Source organism: Rutilus rutilus, assembly GCF_951802725.1.
Source record: "Rutilus rutilus genome assembly, chromosome: 7".
Classification (NCBI taxonomy): Eukaryota; Metazoa; Chordata; class Actinopteri; order Cypriniformes; family Leuciscidae; genus Rutilus; species Rutilus rutilus.
In genome coordinates this window covers 42157680-42174580 of record NC_140221.1, presented here as the reverse complement: position 1 = coordinate 42174580, position 16901 = coordinate 42157680, and the positions used below count along the sequence as shown (strand labels likewise).

The following is a 16901-nucleotide window of genomic DNA, read 5'->3' as shown; positions in this document are numbered from 1 at the left end:
TCATTTATATTTTCAAAAAATTTAAAAAGAGTTCTTTCAAACGATACCTACCTTTTGACTCTCCTTGCTATAGTTTTGGAGTTATTATGATTATATAATTTTTATATAGTTTGGGGCAAAATTTGCTGTTTCAGTCTTACCAGTTCATTTCTCTCTGTGTGTGTGTGTGTTTGTGTGTGTGGGTGTGTGTCTTATTTGCACTCTTGATGTTTTAGAGTGTCACCCCTTCATTGCTGTACACTTTTTTTCAGCACAGTGGCTGATCTGTAGCTTGTACCACCAAAAGTTTCTCTGAGTTTTCCTATTTTTTCATATTTCCCATTCATTTCCTATGTCGCCCGTTTTCGGGCGGGAGGAAGCTAAGTGTGACTTTTTTTTTTACAACCCTTTAACATATCAGAATCATCTCCTTGATTTTTTTGTGTGTTCATATAGGTAATAAAACAAAAGTCACCAAGTTTCACCCCCATCCGATGAAGCAAAAAAATTAAACAATTCGAAACGTTCAAGTTTTCGCCCGTTTTCGGGCGAAGAAGCCCAGAGGGTTAAATATAAAAAATAAAATACTGCATAGTCTTCATTGCATGAAAAAATATATACATTTATCCTTATTAAAGCTACAAAAGTTATTCAAGTTAAGTTATTTTCTCTTTTGTTTGATTAACATTAATGTATATTAGGCTGCTGTCACTTTAAGACAGAATACAAGGATCCAATACACTGATACACATCCGGTTTACACCCAGCTGTTAAAGGGTTAAAATTCCTTCATTATATACTCACCCTTGTGTCGTTCCGAACCCGTAAAACTTTTGTTCATCTTCAGAACACAAATGAAGATCTTTTTGATGAAATCTGAGAGCTTAACATCAAGCCTATCGCCACATATATATATATACAGTGAGGAAAATAAGTATTTGAACACCCTGCTATTTTGCAAGTTCTCCCACTTGGAAATCATGGAAGGGTCTGAAATTGTCATCGTAGGTGCATGTCCACTGTGAGAGACATAATCTAAAAAACAAAAATCCAGAAATCACAATATATGATTTTTTAACTATTTATTTGTATGATACAGCTGCAAATAAGTATTTGAACACCTGTCTATCAGCTAGAATTCTGACCCTCAAAGACCTGTTAGTCTGCCTTTAAAATGTCCACCTCCACTCCATTTATTATCCTAAATTAGATGCACCTGTTTGAGGTCGTTAGCTGTATAAAGACACCTGTCCACCCCATACAATCAGTAAGAATCCAACTACTAACATGGCCAAGACCAAAGAGCTGTCCAAAGACACTAGAGACAAAATTGTACACCTCCACAAGGCTGGAAAGGGCTACGGGGAAATTGCCAAGCAGCTTGGTGAAAAAAGGTCCACTGTTGGAGCAATCATTAGAAAATGGAAGAAGCTAAACATGACTGTCAATCTCCCTCGGACTGGGGCTCCATGCAAGATCTCACCTCGTGGGGTCTCAATGATCCTAAGAAAGGTGAGAAATCAGCCCAGAACTACACGGGAGGAGCTGGTCAATGACCTGAAAAGAGCTGGGACCACCATTTCCAAGGTAACTGTTGGCAATACACTAAGACGTCATGGTTTGAAATCATGCATGGCACAGAAGGTTCCCCTGCTTAAACCAGCACATGTCAAGGCCCGTCTTAAGTTTGCCAATGACCATTTGGATGATCCAGAGGAGTCATGGGAGAAAGTCATGTGGTCAGATGAGACCAAAATAGAACTTTTTGGTCATAATTCCACTAAACGTGTTTGGAGGAAGAAGAATGATGAGTACCATCCCAAGAACACCATCCCTACTGTGAAGCATGGGGGTGGTAGCATCATGCTTTTTCTGCACATGGGACAGGGCGACTGCACTGTATTAAGGAGAGGATGACCGGGGCCATGTATTGCGAGATTTTGGGGAACAACCTCCTTCCCTCAGTTAGAGCATTAAAGATGGGTCGAGGCTGGGTCTTCCAACATGACAATGACCCGAAGCACACAGCCAGGATAACCAAGGAGTGGCTCTGTAAGAAGCATATCAAGGTTCTGGCGTGGCCTAGCCAGTCTCCAGACCTAAACCCAATAGAGAATCTTTGGAGGGAGCTCATACTCCGTGTTTCTCAGCAACAGCCCAGAAACCTGACTGATCTAGAGAAGATCTGTGTGGAGGAGTGGGCCAAAATCCCTCCTGCAGTGTGTGCAAACCTGGTGAAAAACTACAGGAAACGTTTGACCTCTGTAATTGCAAACAAAGGCTACTGTACCAAATATTAACATTGATTTTCTCAGGTGTTCAAATACTTATTTGCAGATGTATCATAAAAATAAATAGTTAAAAAATCATACATTGTGATTTCTGGATTTTTTTTTTTTTTTTTTTTGATTATGTCTCTCACAGTGGACATGCACCTACAATGACAATTTCAGACCCCTCCATGATTTCTAAGTGGGAGAACTTGCAAAATAGCAGGGTGTTCAAATACTTATTTTCCTCACTGTATATACAGCGGAGGAAATAAGTATTGAACACGTCACCATTTTTCTCAGTAAATATATTTCCAAAGGTGCTATTGATATGAAATTTTCACCAGATGTTGGTAACAACCCAAGGAATCAGTACATACAAAGAAACCAAAACAAATAAGCTCAGAAATTAAGTTATGTGTAATAATGTGAAATGACACAGGGAAAAAGTATTGAACGCATGAAGAAAGGGAGGTGCAAAAAGGCATGGAAAGCCAAGACAACAGCTTAAAACTACTAGTAATTAAAAAGCAATCCAGCCCCCTGTCAGTGGAAATTAATAACAGCTGGTTCAGTCCCAAATGATGGCCTACAAAAAGGTCTCATTGCCAAGGTGTCACACAAGACACATCTAATGATGGGTAAAAGCAAAGAGCTGTCTCAAGACCTTCGCAACCTAATTGTTCCAAAACATAATGATAGCATTGGTTATAGGCGCCATTCTAAGCTTCTGAATGTTCCAGTGAGCACTGTTGGGGCCATAATACGGAAGTGGAAAGACAATCATTTCACCATAAATTTGCCTCGACCAGTGCTCCTCGCAAGATTTCTGACAGAGGAGTGAAAAGAATAATCAGAAGAGTTGTCCAAGAGCCAACACCAAGGTGTATGGCGTTTTTAGGGTAATGTGCAGTGCCATTTCTCCTCCAAACATGGTGTGTATTATGGCATCCAAACAATTCAATTTTGCTTTCATGTGACCACACTAAATTCTCCCAGTATTTCCCTGGCTTTTCCAAATGATGTGCAGCAAACTTTAAACGAGCTTCAACATGCTTTTTTTCTTCAGTAACGAAGTCTTGCGTGGTGAGCATGCATACAGGCCATGGTGGTGGAGTGCATTACTTACTGTTTTCTTTGAGAACACAGTACCTGCTATCTGCAGGTCTTTTTGAAGCCCTCCACAAGTGATCCTTGGCTCTTGGACAACTCTTCTGATTATTCTTTTCACTCCTCTGTCAGAAATCTTGCGAGGAGCACTGGTCGAGGCAAATTTATGGTGAAATGATTGTCTTTCCACTTCCGTATTATGGCCCCAACAGTGCTCACTGGACCATTCAGAAGCTTAGAATGGCGCCTATAACCAATGCCATCATTATGTGTTGGAACAATTAGGTTGCGAAGGTCTTGAGACAGCTCTTTGCTTTTACCCATCATGAGATGTGTCTTGTGTGACACCTTGGCAATGAGACATTTTTGTAGGCCATCCGTTGGGACTGAACAAGCTGTTATTAATTTCCACTGACAGGGGGCTGGATTGCTTTTTAATTACTAGTAGTTTTAAGCTGTTGTCTTGGCTTTCCATGCCTTTTTGCACCTCCCTTTCTTCATGTGTTCAATACTTTTTCCCTGTGTCATTTCACATTATTACACATAACTTAATTTCTGAGCTTATTTGTTTTGGTTTCTTTGTATGTACTGATTCCTTGGGTTGTTATCAACATCTGGTGAAAATTTCATGTCAATAGCACCTTTGGAAATATATTTACTGAGAAAAATGGTGACGTGTTCAATACTAATTTCCCCCGCTATATATATATATATATATATATATATATATATATATATAGCATCCTACCACCCAGCCCTAACTAAAACTGAAATGATAAATATTAAACACATTTTTGTTCATTTAAATAAAGTTGAATTAAAAAGGAAATATAAATATTAGATGAAAAATTTAACAAAAATGTGAAAATAAGGTTAGGAGTAGGAAATAAATTATACAACAACTCAAGTTTATTCCAAGTCCTAGAAATGTTGCCTTAGTAACTAAATTAAATAAATAAATAAATAAATAAATAAATAAATAAATAAAACTTAACTAAACATGAAATAAATAAATAAAACCTAGATAGTAATATTTAATAATAATAATAAACTATTTAAAAAAAAATGTCTCACAGGGACTATGATTATTACTTTTTACTTCTCAAGAAGCTGAATGATTTGCATTATCAGGTTAAACTCCAAAGTTTAATACAAAAGGTCAGAAGTAGTAGTAGTAGTTCAAATTATACAATGATCAGTGACTGATTTGGGACACTCTCCATATCTCTCCATGTTTTGTCAAATAACAACAACTCTTTTGATCATACTATATTCTTTTGACTTCTTTTTGGGTTTCTTTTTGATTTTTCTTTTTGTTCAATACTTAATTAGGGTTTTCATCCGGTGTCCGAGAGAGCTCAACTGCAACTGAAGAAAACACATGCAAATAGAAAAACACCCACAAATTAAGAAAACATCTTCATCAGTTTCACAACACATGTGTGCTCCAAATACTCACAACACAACCAAATACAGAAACATACTGCGAAAGTTCACGACACAACCATACAGAAATGCGCTACAAATGGAACAGACCAGAGCCTGTTAGATATTATGTTTTTCAACGGCTCTGGCACAGACCACAATAGATATGTTTCCAGGGGACCCTGTGACGAACTCGGCTGGGACGTGCTTATTGCTCGTGAGCATCCCTATGCCTTACTCCCTTCGAATGGCAGAGCCCTTGAAGTGGGCACTTTGGAGTGAGCAGGGCGCTCGTGTGCCATTATGTTGCCGTTTGGAACGCACTTGGTGAAGGGAGCAACGAAAGACAACGTAATTCCCTCATTATTTTCACCTGGGATGTTCCCATGACAACGCAGCACAGTGCCCATCAGCTGAATAGCTGTTATTACCAGAAATATCTTGTTATTACTGTTAACTGTTGCAAATAAATATACATTTTATACAAAAAAAGGTTTTAAAATATGCGTTATCTAATCTAATATCTAATATCTGTGTGTGTGTCTCAACTTTAAAACTTGCCGCCTCATATTTGGACCATGCATTCTAACATTTCTTATGAAACTTAAAACATAACATAATAAAATTTGTACAATGTAACTGATGTATAGATTAATATCTTCCCCTCATGTTTATTTTTTTTTTTTTTTTTTTCTCTCTATCTAGTTTTCAGCTCATTGTTCTTTTCTCATTAGTATTCTGATGACATTGAACATATTGTTAATACATTTTGTATATTGTATACAAATGTGTATGTCATAAACATGTCATATCTGTATGTTTTGCAAAATAATAATAATAAAATAAAATAAAATAAAGTAGACTTTGAGCTGTAAGCACATCCCAGCCAGGTTCGTCACTTATGGGATCCCCTGAAAACATTTCCATTGTGTTCTGTTCTATTTGTAGCGCATTTCTGTATTTGGTTGTGTTGTGTACTTTTGCAGTGCGCTTCTGTATTTGGTTGTGTTGTGTACTGTACGTTTCTGTATTTGGTTGTGTTGTGTACTTTTGCAGTGCGCTTCTGTATTTGGTTGTGTTGTGTACTGTACGTTTCTGTATTTGGTTGTGTTGTATACTTTTGCAGTGCGCTTCTGTATTTGGTTGTGTTGTGTACTGTACGTTTCTGTATTTGGTTGTGTTGTGTACTTTTGCAGCACGTTTCTGTATTTGGTTGTGTTGTGTACTTTTGCAGCACGTTTCTGTATTTGGTTGTGTTGTGTACTTTTGCAGTGCGCTTCTGTATTTGGTTGTGTTGTGTACTGTACGTTTCTGTATTTGGTTGTGTTGTGTACTTTTGCAGTGCGCTTCTGTATTTGGTTGTGTTGTGTACTTTTGCAGCACGTTTCTGTATTTGGTTGTGTTGTGAACTTTTGAGGCGCGTTTCTGTATTTGGTTGTGTTGTGTACTTTTGCAGTGCGCTTCTGTATTTGGTTGTGTTGTGTACTTGTTCAAATCCCTGACCCTAAATATGAGCAACAGAAATAGTGATGATTGTCTTAGAGAATCAGGTCTGAAGCATAAATAAACCTGTAGGCTACTGTTGTCTCAATACAGAATACACTACTAAAAACATGTTCTCTAGTAGCAATAGAGAGCAGCTCTCTGTATGCATGTGAGACCAAATTCCTAAACAGTGAGTGTTGATAGCTTGAATATAAGCCAATCAGAAACAATGGGCCTCGACCAAAACAACCAATAGGATCTGGGCACTTTGTTTACATCTGTGACAGCAGATCAAATCTCAGGCTATTTCTGTGAGCTCTCCGCGTGAGCACAAAACACAGCATGGCCATTAACCTCTAGGCCCTCTACCGAAAAGTAGTTAGTTTTATGCAAAGCAGGTCTTAAAGACCAATTCAGACCAATAGATTTCAGATGCACACTTCCATGCAAACTAGGAGGGCCAAGAAGGGAGAAAGTTTTCACTAAACTAACTGCCCAAAACTGCAGGTTGATATTAGAAGAGCAAAAATTCTTAATGAGCTGCTTTAAATTAAGCACTATAGCTCTCTATGGAGCAAAATATAATTGCATTCATTTATATTCTGTTCTTATACTGGTGTGATCTATATCACAGGTGGTTTATTTATCTGGCCCTTAATTGGTCAGGTCTGGATCATGTAAATGCTTGCAGTTCTGCTGAACATCTTGAGTAACATTCTCCTATCTAGACACTGTATTTTGTTAAATTGCTCACAAATCTTTCCAGTCACCCTTGGTACCTACGATCGATGGAAGCAGCTTAAACATGGTAGATTGTGGCTGTAGGGTCCACTTACTCCATCTCTTTCCTCTCAGCTTCTTCCTGTGAGAGATCCTCTTCTACACTGTAATCCAGCACAGCTCCCACTCCATACGCTTGGTTCTTCTGCACTACAGGCCTGATGGACTGATGGTCCTCGCCTGCCACAAACTGACCGTAGAACGTCATCTTCATAAACTGCTCAAACATCTTCTGTCCTAACAACTTCCTGCTGAGATCTATTATCTGTAGAAGACAGAAATAAAGTTGTCAAAGCATGCACATTTTATAGTATGATCTGATTTCATTTTTAGACATATTTAAATGGATAGTTCACCGAAAAATTTAAATTCTGTCATCATTTACATAACCTCAAGTTGTTCTTTGTTCTGCTGAACACAAAAATATATATATATATATTTTAAAGAATGTTGGTAGCCAGACAGTTAATGGTAGCCATTGACTTCCAATGTATTTTTCCTACTATGGAAGTCAGCGGGGTCTATCAACTGTTTGATTACCAACTTTCTTTAAAATATCTTCTTTTATGTTCAGCAGAAGAAAGAAACTCATAGGTTTGAAACAATATGAGGGTAACAACCAACATTTTGGGGTGAATTATCCCTTTAAGAGGTGTCCTTACAGTTTGGGGGCACTAATGGCGCAAATACTAATAAATTGATGAGCATAAATCATAGTAAATCACCTTGCATGATTCATTTAAATACTCCCTTCACATACATTTTGCGTCTGAAAGGGAAACTCCTACAAAAGCAAATGCAATGCGGTCAGCTGCAAAAATAACCATGTCCGCACCTTTTCAGCGCAAATTTTTCACTGCGTGTCTTTAGTAAATCCTGAAAGTAGTTTAACTCCGGTCGTACGGTTTAACTCTGTACGACCGGAGCAGGAGCTTGGTTCGCATTGCCAGCAATAAGTCAGACTGTTTCCCGGTGCATGTTGGACTCCGGCAGGGCTGCCCTTTGTCGCCGGTTCTGTTCATAATTTTTATGGACAGAATTTCTATGCGCAGCCAGGGGCCGGAGGGTGTCAGGTTTGGGGACCACACGATTTCGTCTCTGCTTTTTGCGGATGATGTTGTCGTGCTGGCCCCATCAGACCAGGACCTTCAGCGTTCACTGGGGCGGTTTGCATGAGAATTGCATGCGGCTGGGATGAGAATCAGCACCTCCAAATCCGAGGCCATGGTTATCAGTCGGAAAAGGGTGGCTTGCCCACTTCAGGTTGGTGGAGAGTTCCTGCCTCAAGTGGAGGAGTTCAAGTATCTTGGGGTCTTGTTCACGAGTGAGGGAAGGATGGAACGGGAGATTGACAGACGGATCGGTGCAGCTTCTGCAGTAATGCGGTCAATGTACCGGTCTGTCGTGGTGAAGAAGGAGCTGAGCAAGGTGAAGCTCTCGATTTACCGGTCAATCTACGTTCTTACTCTCACCTATGGTCATGAGCTGTGGGTCATGACCGAAAGGACAAGATCCCGGATACAGGTGGCCGAAATGAGTTTTCTCCGAAGGGTGGCTGGGCGATCCCTTAGAGATAGGGTGAGAAGCTCGGTCATTCGGGAGGAGCTCAGAGTAGAGCCGCTGCTCCTCCACATCGAGAGGGGCCAGCTGAGGTGGCTCGGGCATCTTTTCCGGATGCCTCCTGGACGCCTTCCCGGGAAGGTGTTCCGGGCGCGTCCCACCAGGAGGAGGCCCCGGGGAAGACCTAGGACACGCTGGAGGGACTATGTCTCCCAGCTGGCCTGGGAACACCTCTGTGTCCCCCCGGAAGAGCTGGAGGAAGTGTCTAGGGAGAGGGAAGTCTGGGCATCTCTGCTTAGACTGCTGCCACCGCGACCTGGCCCCGGATAAGCGGAAGAAGATGTATGTATGTATGTATGTATGTATGTAAGTAGTTTAACTCCAAAAGAGAGTTTGTGCTGGCGCAAGCTGTTAGTAAATCTGGCCTTTAATTTGTTAACACCAAGGGTTTTAACCAGGGGTCTGTAAAAAATGTAAAGAACTATTTTCTATTTAAATATATTTCAAAATGTAATTTATTACTGTGATGGTCAAGCTGATTTTGCAGCATCATTACTCCAGTCTTCAGTGTCACACGATCCTTCAGAAATCATTCCAATATACTGATTTGCTGCTCAATAAATATTTCTTATTATTATCAATATTATACATACATTAGCTTACTATATAAATTGTTAGATAGTGTTTAAATGAAAGTTATCATTTATATATATATATATATATATATATATTATTTGGTTTTTAATCTGAAGCTTCTTAATTTTCTTAAGGCTGAAACCCTGTGTAAACAATATATTCAGTGTGTTTCCACTTCCAATTTGCCTAAAGGTTAAAAAGACTTGCATATGTCTCTGAGGTTCATTCTATCCTTGCCAGTTGACTCTAGTAACTCTACACACTAACCACATGACTTCTTCCCTGGCAAGATGCCATTCCTGTCAATCATCCAGACCAGGACAATGACACAAGAGTAATTCCACTGAGAATCCCTCCAATACAGGAATTCATGGAAGTCTGTCACATGCAGTACATGAAAGACCAGGATGGTACTCTTTATGAATGCATTCTATAAGCATTAAATACTTTACATACCTCTTTATTCTTATCAACCAGGATGTCATAGGTGCACAGTTTGAAAACTACCAAGCTTCTCAGTAACTCAAGAGTGTCTTTGCTCTTGTAGGCTTCTTTGGTCTGTTCAAAGTCAATGGAGATGTTGTTACTGAAGGACACATGCTCCTCTTGTGTGTTTGTTTTGGTTGAATGTAACGCTTGCACACTCCGTTGATAACCATGATGAGTGGAGATCACAAAACTCCTGTCACGAGTCGCGAGCGCAAAAGCTGGAAGAGTTCTCCGGAGAGACATCAGTTCAAGACTTCTGTACTGACAATGTGCATAAAACAGACAAAGATCGCCTGCTGCTTTTTGGAAGGCACTCTGTCCTTGAACACATTAGACGCTACCTGTGGGGTCCCGCCCCATATTCAAATCTGGGCTGACTGATTGGAACAAATCCAGTAACGTGCTTGTTTACTGATGTAACACACTCATGGAATGCCATAAAAGGAATAATGTTGCATAAACGTTACGTAAAAGAAACATCCCTGTTTTATAATTCTGAGGTGTAAATGAATATAATTTAACTAACATAGGGTTAGGCTACACATATAATATAAACTATGTGATGATGTCAATACACCGAGGACAAAAATTAATAGCCTAAACTTCGGACTGTTTATTAAATCTTGCTTTTTGTCGTTTGATCTTGCTGTTTTGCTTGTTGACGAACGTGACGTGACATTTGTTGTGCACGTTCCATGAAGTTAACAGCGGGGGGAGCCGTTGCATTGTTGAAGTATTTGACTTTTACAAGACTGAGGGGAAACGATTTAGCTAATCTGACAAAACTTCTGGAGACATCCGAAAATTATTCATAAAAAAATAATAATAACGATTTTTAATCATTTATTCAAAAGAGTTTTTATTTATTTGTGTGTGTGTGTGTTGTGTGTGTGTGTGTGCGCGAGTGCGAGAGAGAGAGAGAGAGAGAGAGAGAGAGAGAGAGAGAGAGCACAGCTGCATTGCTGTAAGATCTATTTTACACATGATTATTTATTTATTTAGATGGATTTTATTTATTTATTTGCTATAATAGCCTACACATGACATGGTCTACACATGTTTTATTATTATTATTATTATTGGGTGTTTTTATTTATTTATTTGTTTATATGTTAATGCTTTGGCAACATTGTGATACACAGTATGCTAATAAAGCTCATTTGAAAATTGAAAATTTGATAGAGAGAGAGAGAGAGAGAGAGAGAGAGAGAGAGAGAGAGAGAGAGAGACTTTTGAATTTTTTAACTCTTTGTACAAAACCACTAAAATACAATATATTACATATGTTCATATGCAAGATAATTCTTAAAATCATTAAAAAAAAATTACCACCAGTTGAACACTACAGTCACATCCTCTCACATTGACAATAAAGCACAACCATTCACTCACCATTTTAACTCAAATTCATTATTTGTGATTTTATCAAATTTGTGTTCTATTCTGATTCTCGATTCAACCAATGCAAACATTTGCATTGCACTTATATGTTTTTCCTCCCTGCAGCCATTCTACAGGTCTTCCAAATTTAGCTTGTCCAACTTTAATATTCGCCAAGGTACAATGTTCTGAATGTGTGTTTGAGAGATATTGGTTATTGGTTTGGTTGTGTTTACCAGATAAAGCCTATTATACGTATAAATGTATAACCCACTGTTGTATAAAACCCTCACTAGTAATGAGGCGAGACGGACAGCGCGTGCATGCGCTCGTGCGCGGGCATGTAGACGGAGGTTAGTAAGGGGGGCTGGAGGGGTGCATGGTTAAGTCCTAAACATATACTAAAGTCACACCCACTCGCTGAGGAGCTGCTCCTGGTGGTTTCGGTTAGAATTGGGAAACCGCTGCACGCCAAAGAGAGCAGGCGCACCGAATTCCCAAGAGCCAGAGCCAGAGATAGGATCACTAATTAGGAATTTTCCTTCTGAAAAGAGAACAACGACCGTTTTAAAGTCCCCCTGTCTTTTCCAAAATGGACGCACATATAGTTTTGCAGACTTTTTTTTCTTTTCTTGACATGCTTTGAAGCAGCATGTCCTCTCTGAAAATCTACATTTTGGAAACAACGGCGGGAATTGTGTCAGAAATTTCCAGCTATGCAGCAGTTACATCCAGCAGTGTTTGGAGCGCTTAATAAAAGCAGAAGTTCTCAGGAACTGGGGCTGGACGGAGGGAATAACTGTTTGGTTTTATAACTTCTGTGCGCCCTCTCCTCCTCTTTTCTCTCCTCTGCCTCAGCCTTTGGAGTCTGAAAGAGAGTGGATAAACGATTTATGCGGATAAAGTAACTTACGAACGCTTGCAGTCGAAGGTTTTGAGACTTCGGAGATACAAATATCCCGTCAGAACTTCTAGAGTTTGTAAAAGAAAGGAATGCTGAGCAGAAGAGGCGCATGGAGAGATGCTGTTTCTTCTACCATGGATCTAAAGGGCACTTTAGCGGTTTTAGTGCTTTTGCTTCTATGCTTGTGTCCCGTTTTCAGTCAAGAACTCAATCCAAAGGGTAGGAACGTGTGCAAAGTTCCAGGGTAAGTTGGATGAATAACTTTTAGGGGGGAAGAAAATCCAAAGTAATCCAAAGTAGCCTATGAAAATCCAATTTTATTAAGTGCAGCAATTAAACATTATTTCCGTGAACTTCAAGAAAACAGTAATGAAAATGAAAAAGAAGGCCTACATTAGCCTACATTAAGAGTTCAAATTAAAAAAATGATAAAGTATTTTATATTAATCTTTGCTTTAAAGTTAGAAAATAGGGCCAAGTTGTTTGTCATTTCTGATTGTTGTTTTTGTGGTTATACAACTAATGAGTTATAGCCTAATATGAAAGTGCAAAGAAAATAGTGATTCAACTTTTAAAACTGTACTTAAGTTTTTTTTTTTTTTTTTTTTTTTTTTGATGACGTTCCAAATAGCAAATTATTTGAATCTGATGTGTGTCAGTCACCCTGTTTCACATCTGGGTCACTGACACACATTGAGAGATAGAGGGCGACACCAATTACTCAAGCACTGAAGCATTGAAGTCGTGGCATAGTTTAGATACTGCATAAAAGCCTGCGTAAAAGAACAATAATTAAATTAATTGGTATTAAAATACTTCTAAAAGCCCATAAAAATGTATATGAACTAAAACGAAAAACACACACACAAAAAAAAACACATGCATCATTTGATAGAACTCTTTCAAGGCCTATTCAGTATTTGAAACTGCAAGACTTAGAGAATAATCTGTACAGTTCCACAGTCGTTACATACAGTATTCTAAACTCTAACCTAAACACAGAGATCATCAAGGGTGTGACATTTAGTCACAACATACTAGCTATATCCATGACCTACATTTCATTCCAAGTATAATAGATGTAGAAGGCTAATCACATTGATCAATGTTGATGTCCAAATGAATCTATCAAATCACAGAGGCTCACATTTATAAATACTGTAAATATCATAGGCAATCAGGGATCAAAACTAGTGATTAACCTTTGAATGGATAACGGCAATGCCCAAGTCTAATGAGCAGGATGGACGATAGCTTATGTAATACTGATATCAGAAGCATTTTAACATTGAATTTGTGAGGGATTATTTTTTTTATTTTTTTTGCCTTTTAAGATGCACCAATTGCAACAATTATTTTAAGTGTTGGTTGATTTCTGTTAAAACATTATATACGTGTCTAAATTTGGTCAGTCCAACCTTCTGCAGATATTTTGCTTCAAACTTCACTGCTCTTTTCTATATAATGATTATGCATGATCAAGTTCATTCCCAATTTTGCTTCTTTATATTAGTCATATTTTAGGTTGGGACCACTTGGTAATTTTCTTTTCTTTTGTCATGTCTTACCCCTCACCCTGGGCAGCAAGTGAGTCAAGACTAAAAGTGTTGCCCCTTCAAAGAAATGACCAACATATTCACTTGTATTCGAAAGTTGGGTTTGTATTTAAAAGAAGTCTCTTACATCAAGGCTGCATTTATTTAATCAAAAATACAGTCAAATGTGTGATATTGTTACAAATTAAAATAACTGTTTTAAATGTCATTATAACATTATAAATGTCCTTACTGTCACTTTTGATCAATTTAATGCTTCCTTGATGGATAAAAGTATTAAAGAGATAGTTCACCCAAAATTAAAATTCTGTCATTTACTCACCCTTAAATTTTTCCAAACCTATATGAATTTCTTTCTTCTGCTGATCAAATACAAAATTCACAAAAAATGAATTGGTCATGGTGAACTTGCAGATCATCTCAAAGGGCTTTCCCAAAAGTACCGTTAGCCAACTATGGATATATTGTCCAGCATATAGTTGATAGCATATAGTATAACAAGTCGGTGTTTCCAGAAATCATAGTTCTACTGAACATTCACAAACAGCATCGCACAGTTGAGTGGTTGGAACGACATGTCTCCACCTGTGGTTGGAAACATGGTTTCTTGTTTGCATGGCATGTGGACTTAATAAATCCTTATCTTATGCAAAATTAGCAAGTTGGCATGCAGTACAATCTATAGCTATCATTTCGAATATATACAACAAATGTCATTTATGTCTTTAAGTTTGTCAAGAGATTTACAGCGCTGTTTTTAAACAGTGCACATGTGCGGACGTGCTCTAGTATGTAAGAACGAGTCTGTGATTTAATCTGGAAATAAAGCAAAAAAAAAAACTGAGAAAAAGTCATTAAAAAAAGTTATTACTCCACCACCTGTGTGACATCATAAACCAACATGGTTGACCATGAAATTTGCAACATTGTAATGAAGCAGCGAGTTATGCAGGAAAACACACCCCTGGCCGATAACCAGGGTAAACTGTTCAGTGTTCAAATAATCTTACAAAATTACTTCATGAGGAGCATTATTTTAATTCAAAACATGTTGCAAAAAAGCTACATTTAGATGTATGAATATAGTCAAAATCTCAAAATCATGTTGCATTTAAGCTCAGCAGGCATTTTAGGGGAATTCTACTAGCACTGTTAAGCGTTGAATGGTTTACGCGGTTGTTTAAAAGTGTGTTTACATTGCGATTACTGGCTCCAGATGGCTATCACTGTACTTTAGATCAAAATGGAAACCATCAGATACAATCTAATGTGTATTCTCACAAACAGAGATTCTCAGCAACCACAGACGTTGACAGGAAGTTCACGTTCTTTTAACAAAATTGCTCAAAATTTCCACACAGGACTTTATTGTTGCTGAGTCAAGTTTGGCCCCCTAGCTGTTGACTGATGCTCAATTTCCATTTGTTTAAGCTTTCATCCGCGGCGCTAGCTTCACGTTCTCGCTGTGGTGTGCATGTCGGGTTTGACACAGTGCAGAGAAGTCAGGGCTGTGGTGTAGATCATGTCTGGGTAAGACACGCACACATAGGCTAAACAAACTCTGACTGAATGCAGAGAGCGGACCCCACGCTTCAGAGGAAGCCAAAGTGTGGACAAGGCCTCGCAGAGGTCACATGTGGCGGAATATGAGGGGCGGCATGTGTCTTATATCTAACAAGCACTTAGAGAGTATTCAGTTTTAACGGGAAGCCACTTGAAGTAGAGATAGCAGAGATCATTTGAAATGTTTACCATTCACAACCAATCAAAAGTTTGGAGTTGGTAAAACATTTTTAATGGGTTTGGTTTTGGTTTTGATTATTTAGATTTTTTTATTTTTTTTTATTAAAAATGATTTATTAATGTCTCTGTTCACCAAGGCTGGATTTATTTGATCAAAAATACAGAAAAACAATAATAACATTGTGTTATGTTTTTTATTAGACAGTTTTCAGTGTCACATGATCCTTCAGAAATCAATCTAATATGCCGATTTGCTGTTAATCTATATAAAATATATAAACCTTTTGTGACATTTCAAATGTTTTTACTGTCACTTTTGACCAATGCTTCGTTTCAATTCAATGTCAATTCAATGCTTCGTTGCTGAATAAAAGTATTGATTTCTTTAATATATATATATATATATATATATATATGTTACTGACCCCAAACTTTTGAATGGTAGTTTATTAGTCTACAAACATATTGAAACCTTTAGACACATTGTGCTGTGGTGCTCATATGGGAGGCAGGTTTGAATCAGGTCCTCATTGTGTCCCAAATCCATTCCTCCCTCTTCCTCCCATCATTTTCTGTCAAAAGAAAGTGTGATGCTTTGAATAAAACATCCACCGCAGACACATGCAAAATTCCACTGGGATCATGTGTGTTGGATTAAAAGAGTAATTCACACACACACACACACAAAATATGTCATTGTTTACTCACTCATGTCATTCCAAACTCGTATGACTTACTTTCTTCTGTGGAACACAAAGGAGATGTTATGACTCACACATATCTACATTCGTCTGAAGCAGTATGATAGCTTCATGTGAGGAATTAACCAAATTTAAGTCATTATTCACTGAAAATTTATATTTGAAACAGATGCATACAAAGAACTGCAAATGACATAAGAGAGCTACAAATTCAGGGATTTTTCAACTGAATATTCCAACAAGCATTTTCAAAGCTTTCTTGTTCATACTGGAGTCCAACCTGTTTATTAGACTGACTTACTGGCCTAATGCAGGACATTTGCATTACTAATCAAATCAGGCTGTGACCTTATTTTGGATCCAGACACTCATTGTTTTTCCACATCTGACGATGCAATGAAGTTATCGCTTCAAACGGGATGTCTGGTTCGCATGACTCCTGTCGGTGAGAGGGTGGAGAATGGAATGAATGCTTACGCTTGTGTTTGTGAGAGTGGATGCGGGTTCGCTATCTGAAACATCTGCGCTTGTGAAGCTCAGAAGAAGCTACAGATGGCACCCAGACATTTGCAATATTCCACATGCTTAAACCTCTCACGGACAGTTGAAGCTTTGGTCAGGGCATTTGCACAATATGCTGACTCGAACGTTTAACGATCAGCTGTCCTTTGAGATGCCAGCTAAATGTTGTATAGATTGAATATTCAAGCCAATGCACTTTATCTTGATTTATCTTGATCATTTCATCATGATTTGTCATCTTATCATTAGGTCATCAGAGATTACGTGTTGTAGCGGATGGGCGCAGCAAGGTGAAGAGTGTTTAACACGTAAGTGTCATTTCCTGTTTGTTAGATCACTTCCTGAGTGTCACGTTACTTGA

At 38.3% G+C, this 16901-nt stretch overlaps 2 protein-coding genes across 2 annotated transcripts in view; one reads left to right on the top strand and one right to left on the bottom strand.

The window, feature by feature from the left end:
* prodhb (proline dehydrogenase (oxidase) 1b) overlaps positions 1 to 10097 on the bottom strand; it is a 30422-nt gene extending 20325 nt beyond the window's left edge. Inside the window, exons 1-2 of the mRNA XM_084414217.1 lie at positions 9702 to 10097; positions 7106 to 7314 (exon numbers count right to left, since the gene is read on the bottom strand). Coding sequence (XP_084270343.1) covers positions 7106 to 7314; positions 9702 to 9977 — 485 coding nt within the window. The 5' untranslated portion in view covers positions 9978 to 10097. The remainder of the gene's footprint in view (positions 1 to 7105; positions 7315 to 9701) is intronic.
* Positions 10098 to 11491: 1394 nt separating this feature from the next.
* The window catches only part of scarf2 (scavenger receptor class F, member 2), a 33830-nt gene continuing 28420 nt past the window's right edge, over positions 11492 to 16901 (top strand). Inside the window, exons 1-2 of the mRNA XM_084414216.1 lie at positions 11492 to 12262; positions 16790 to 16848. Coding sequence (XP_084270342.1) covers positions 12108 to 12262; positions 16790 to 16848 — 214 coding nt within the window. The 5' untranslated portion in view covers positions 11492 to 12107. The remainder of the gene's footprint in view (positions 12263 to 16789; positions 16849 to 16901) is intronic.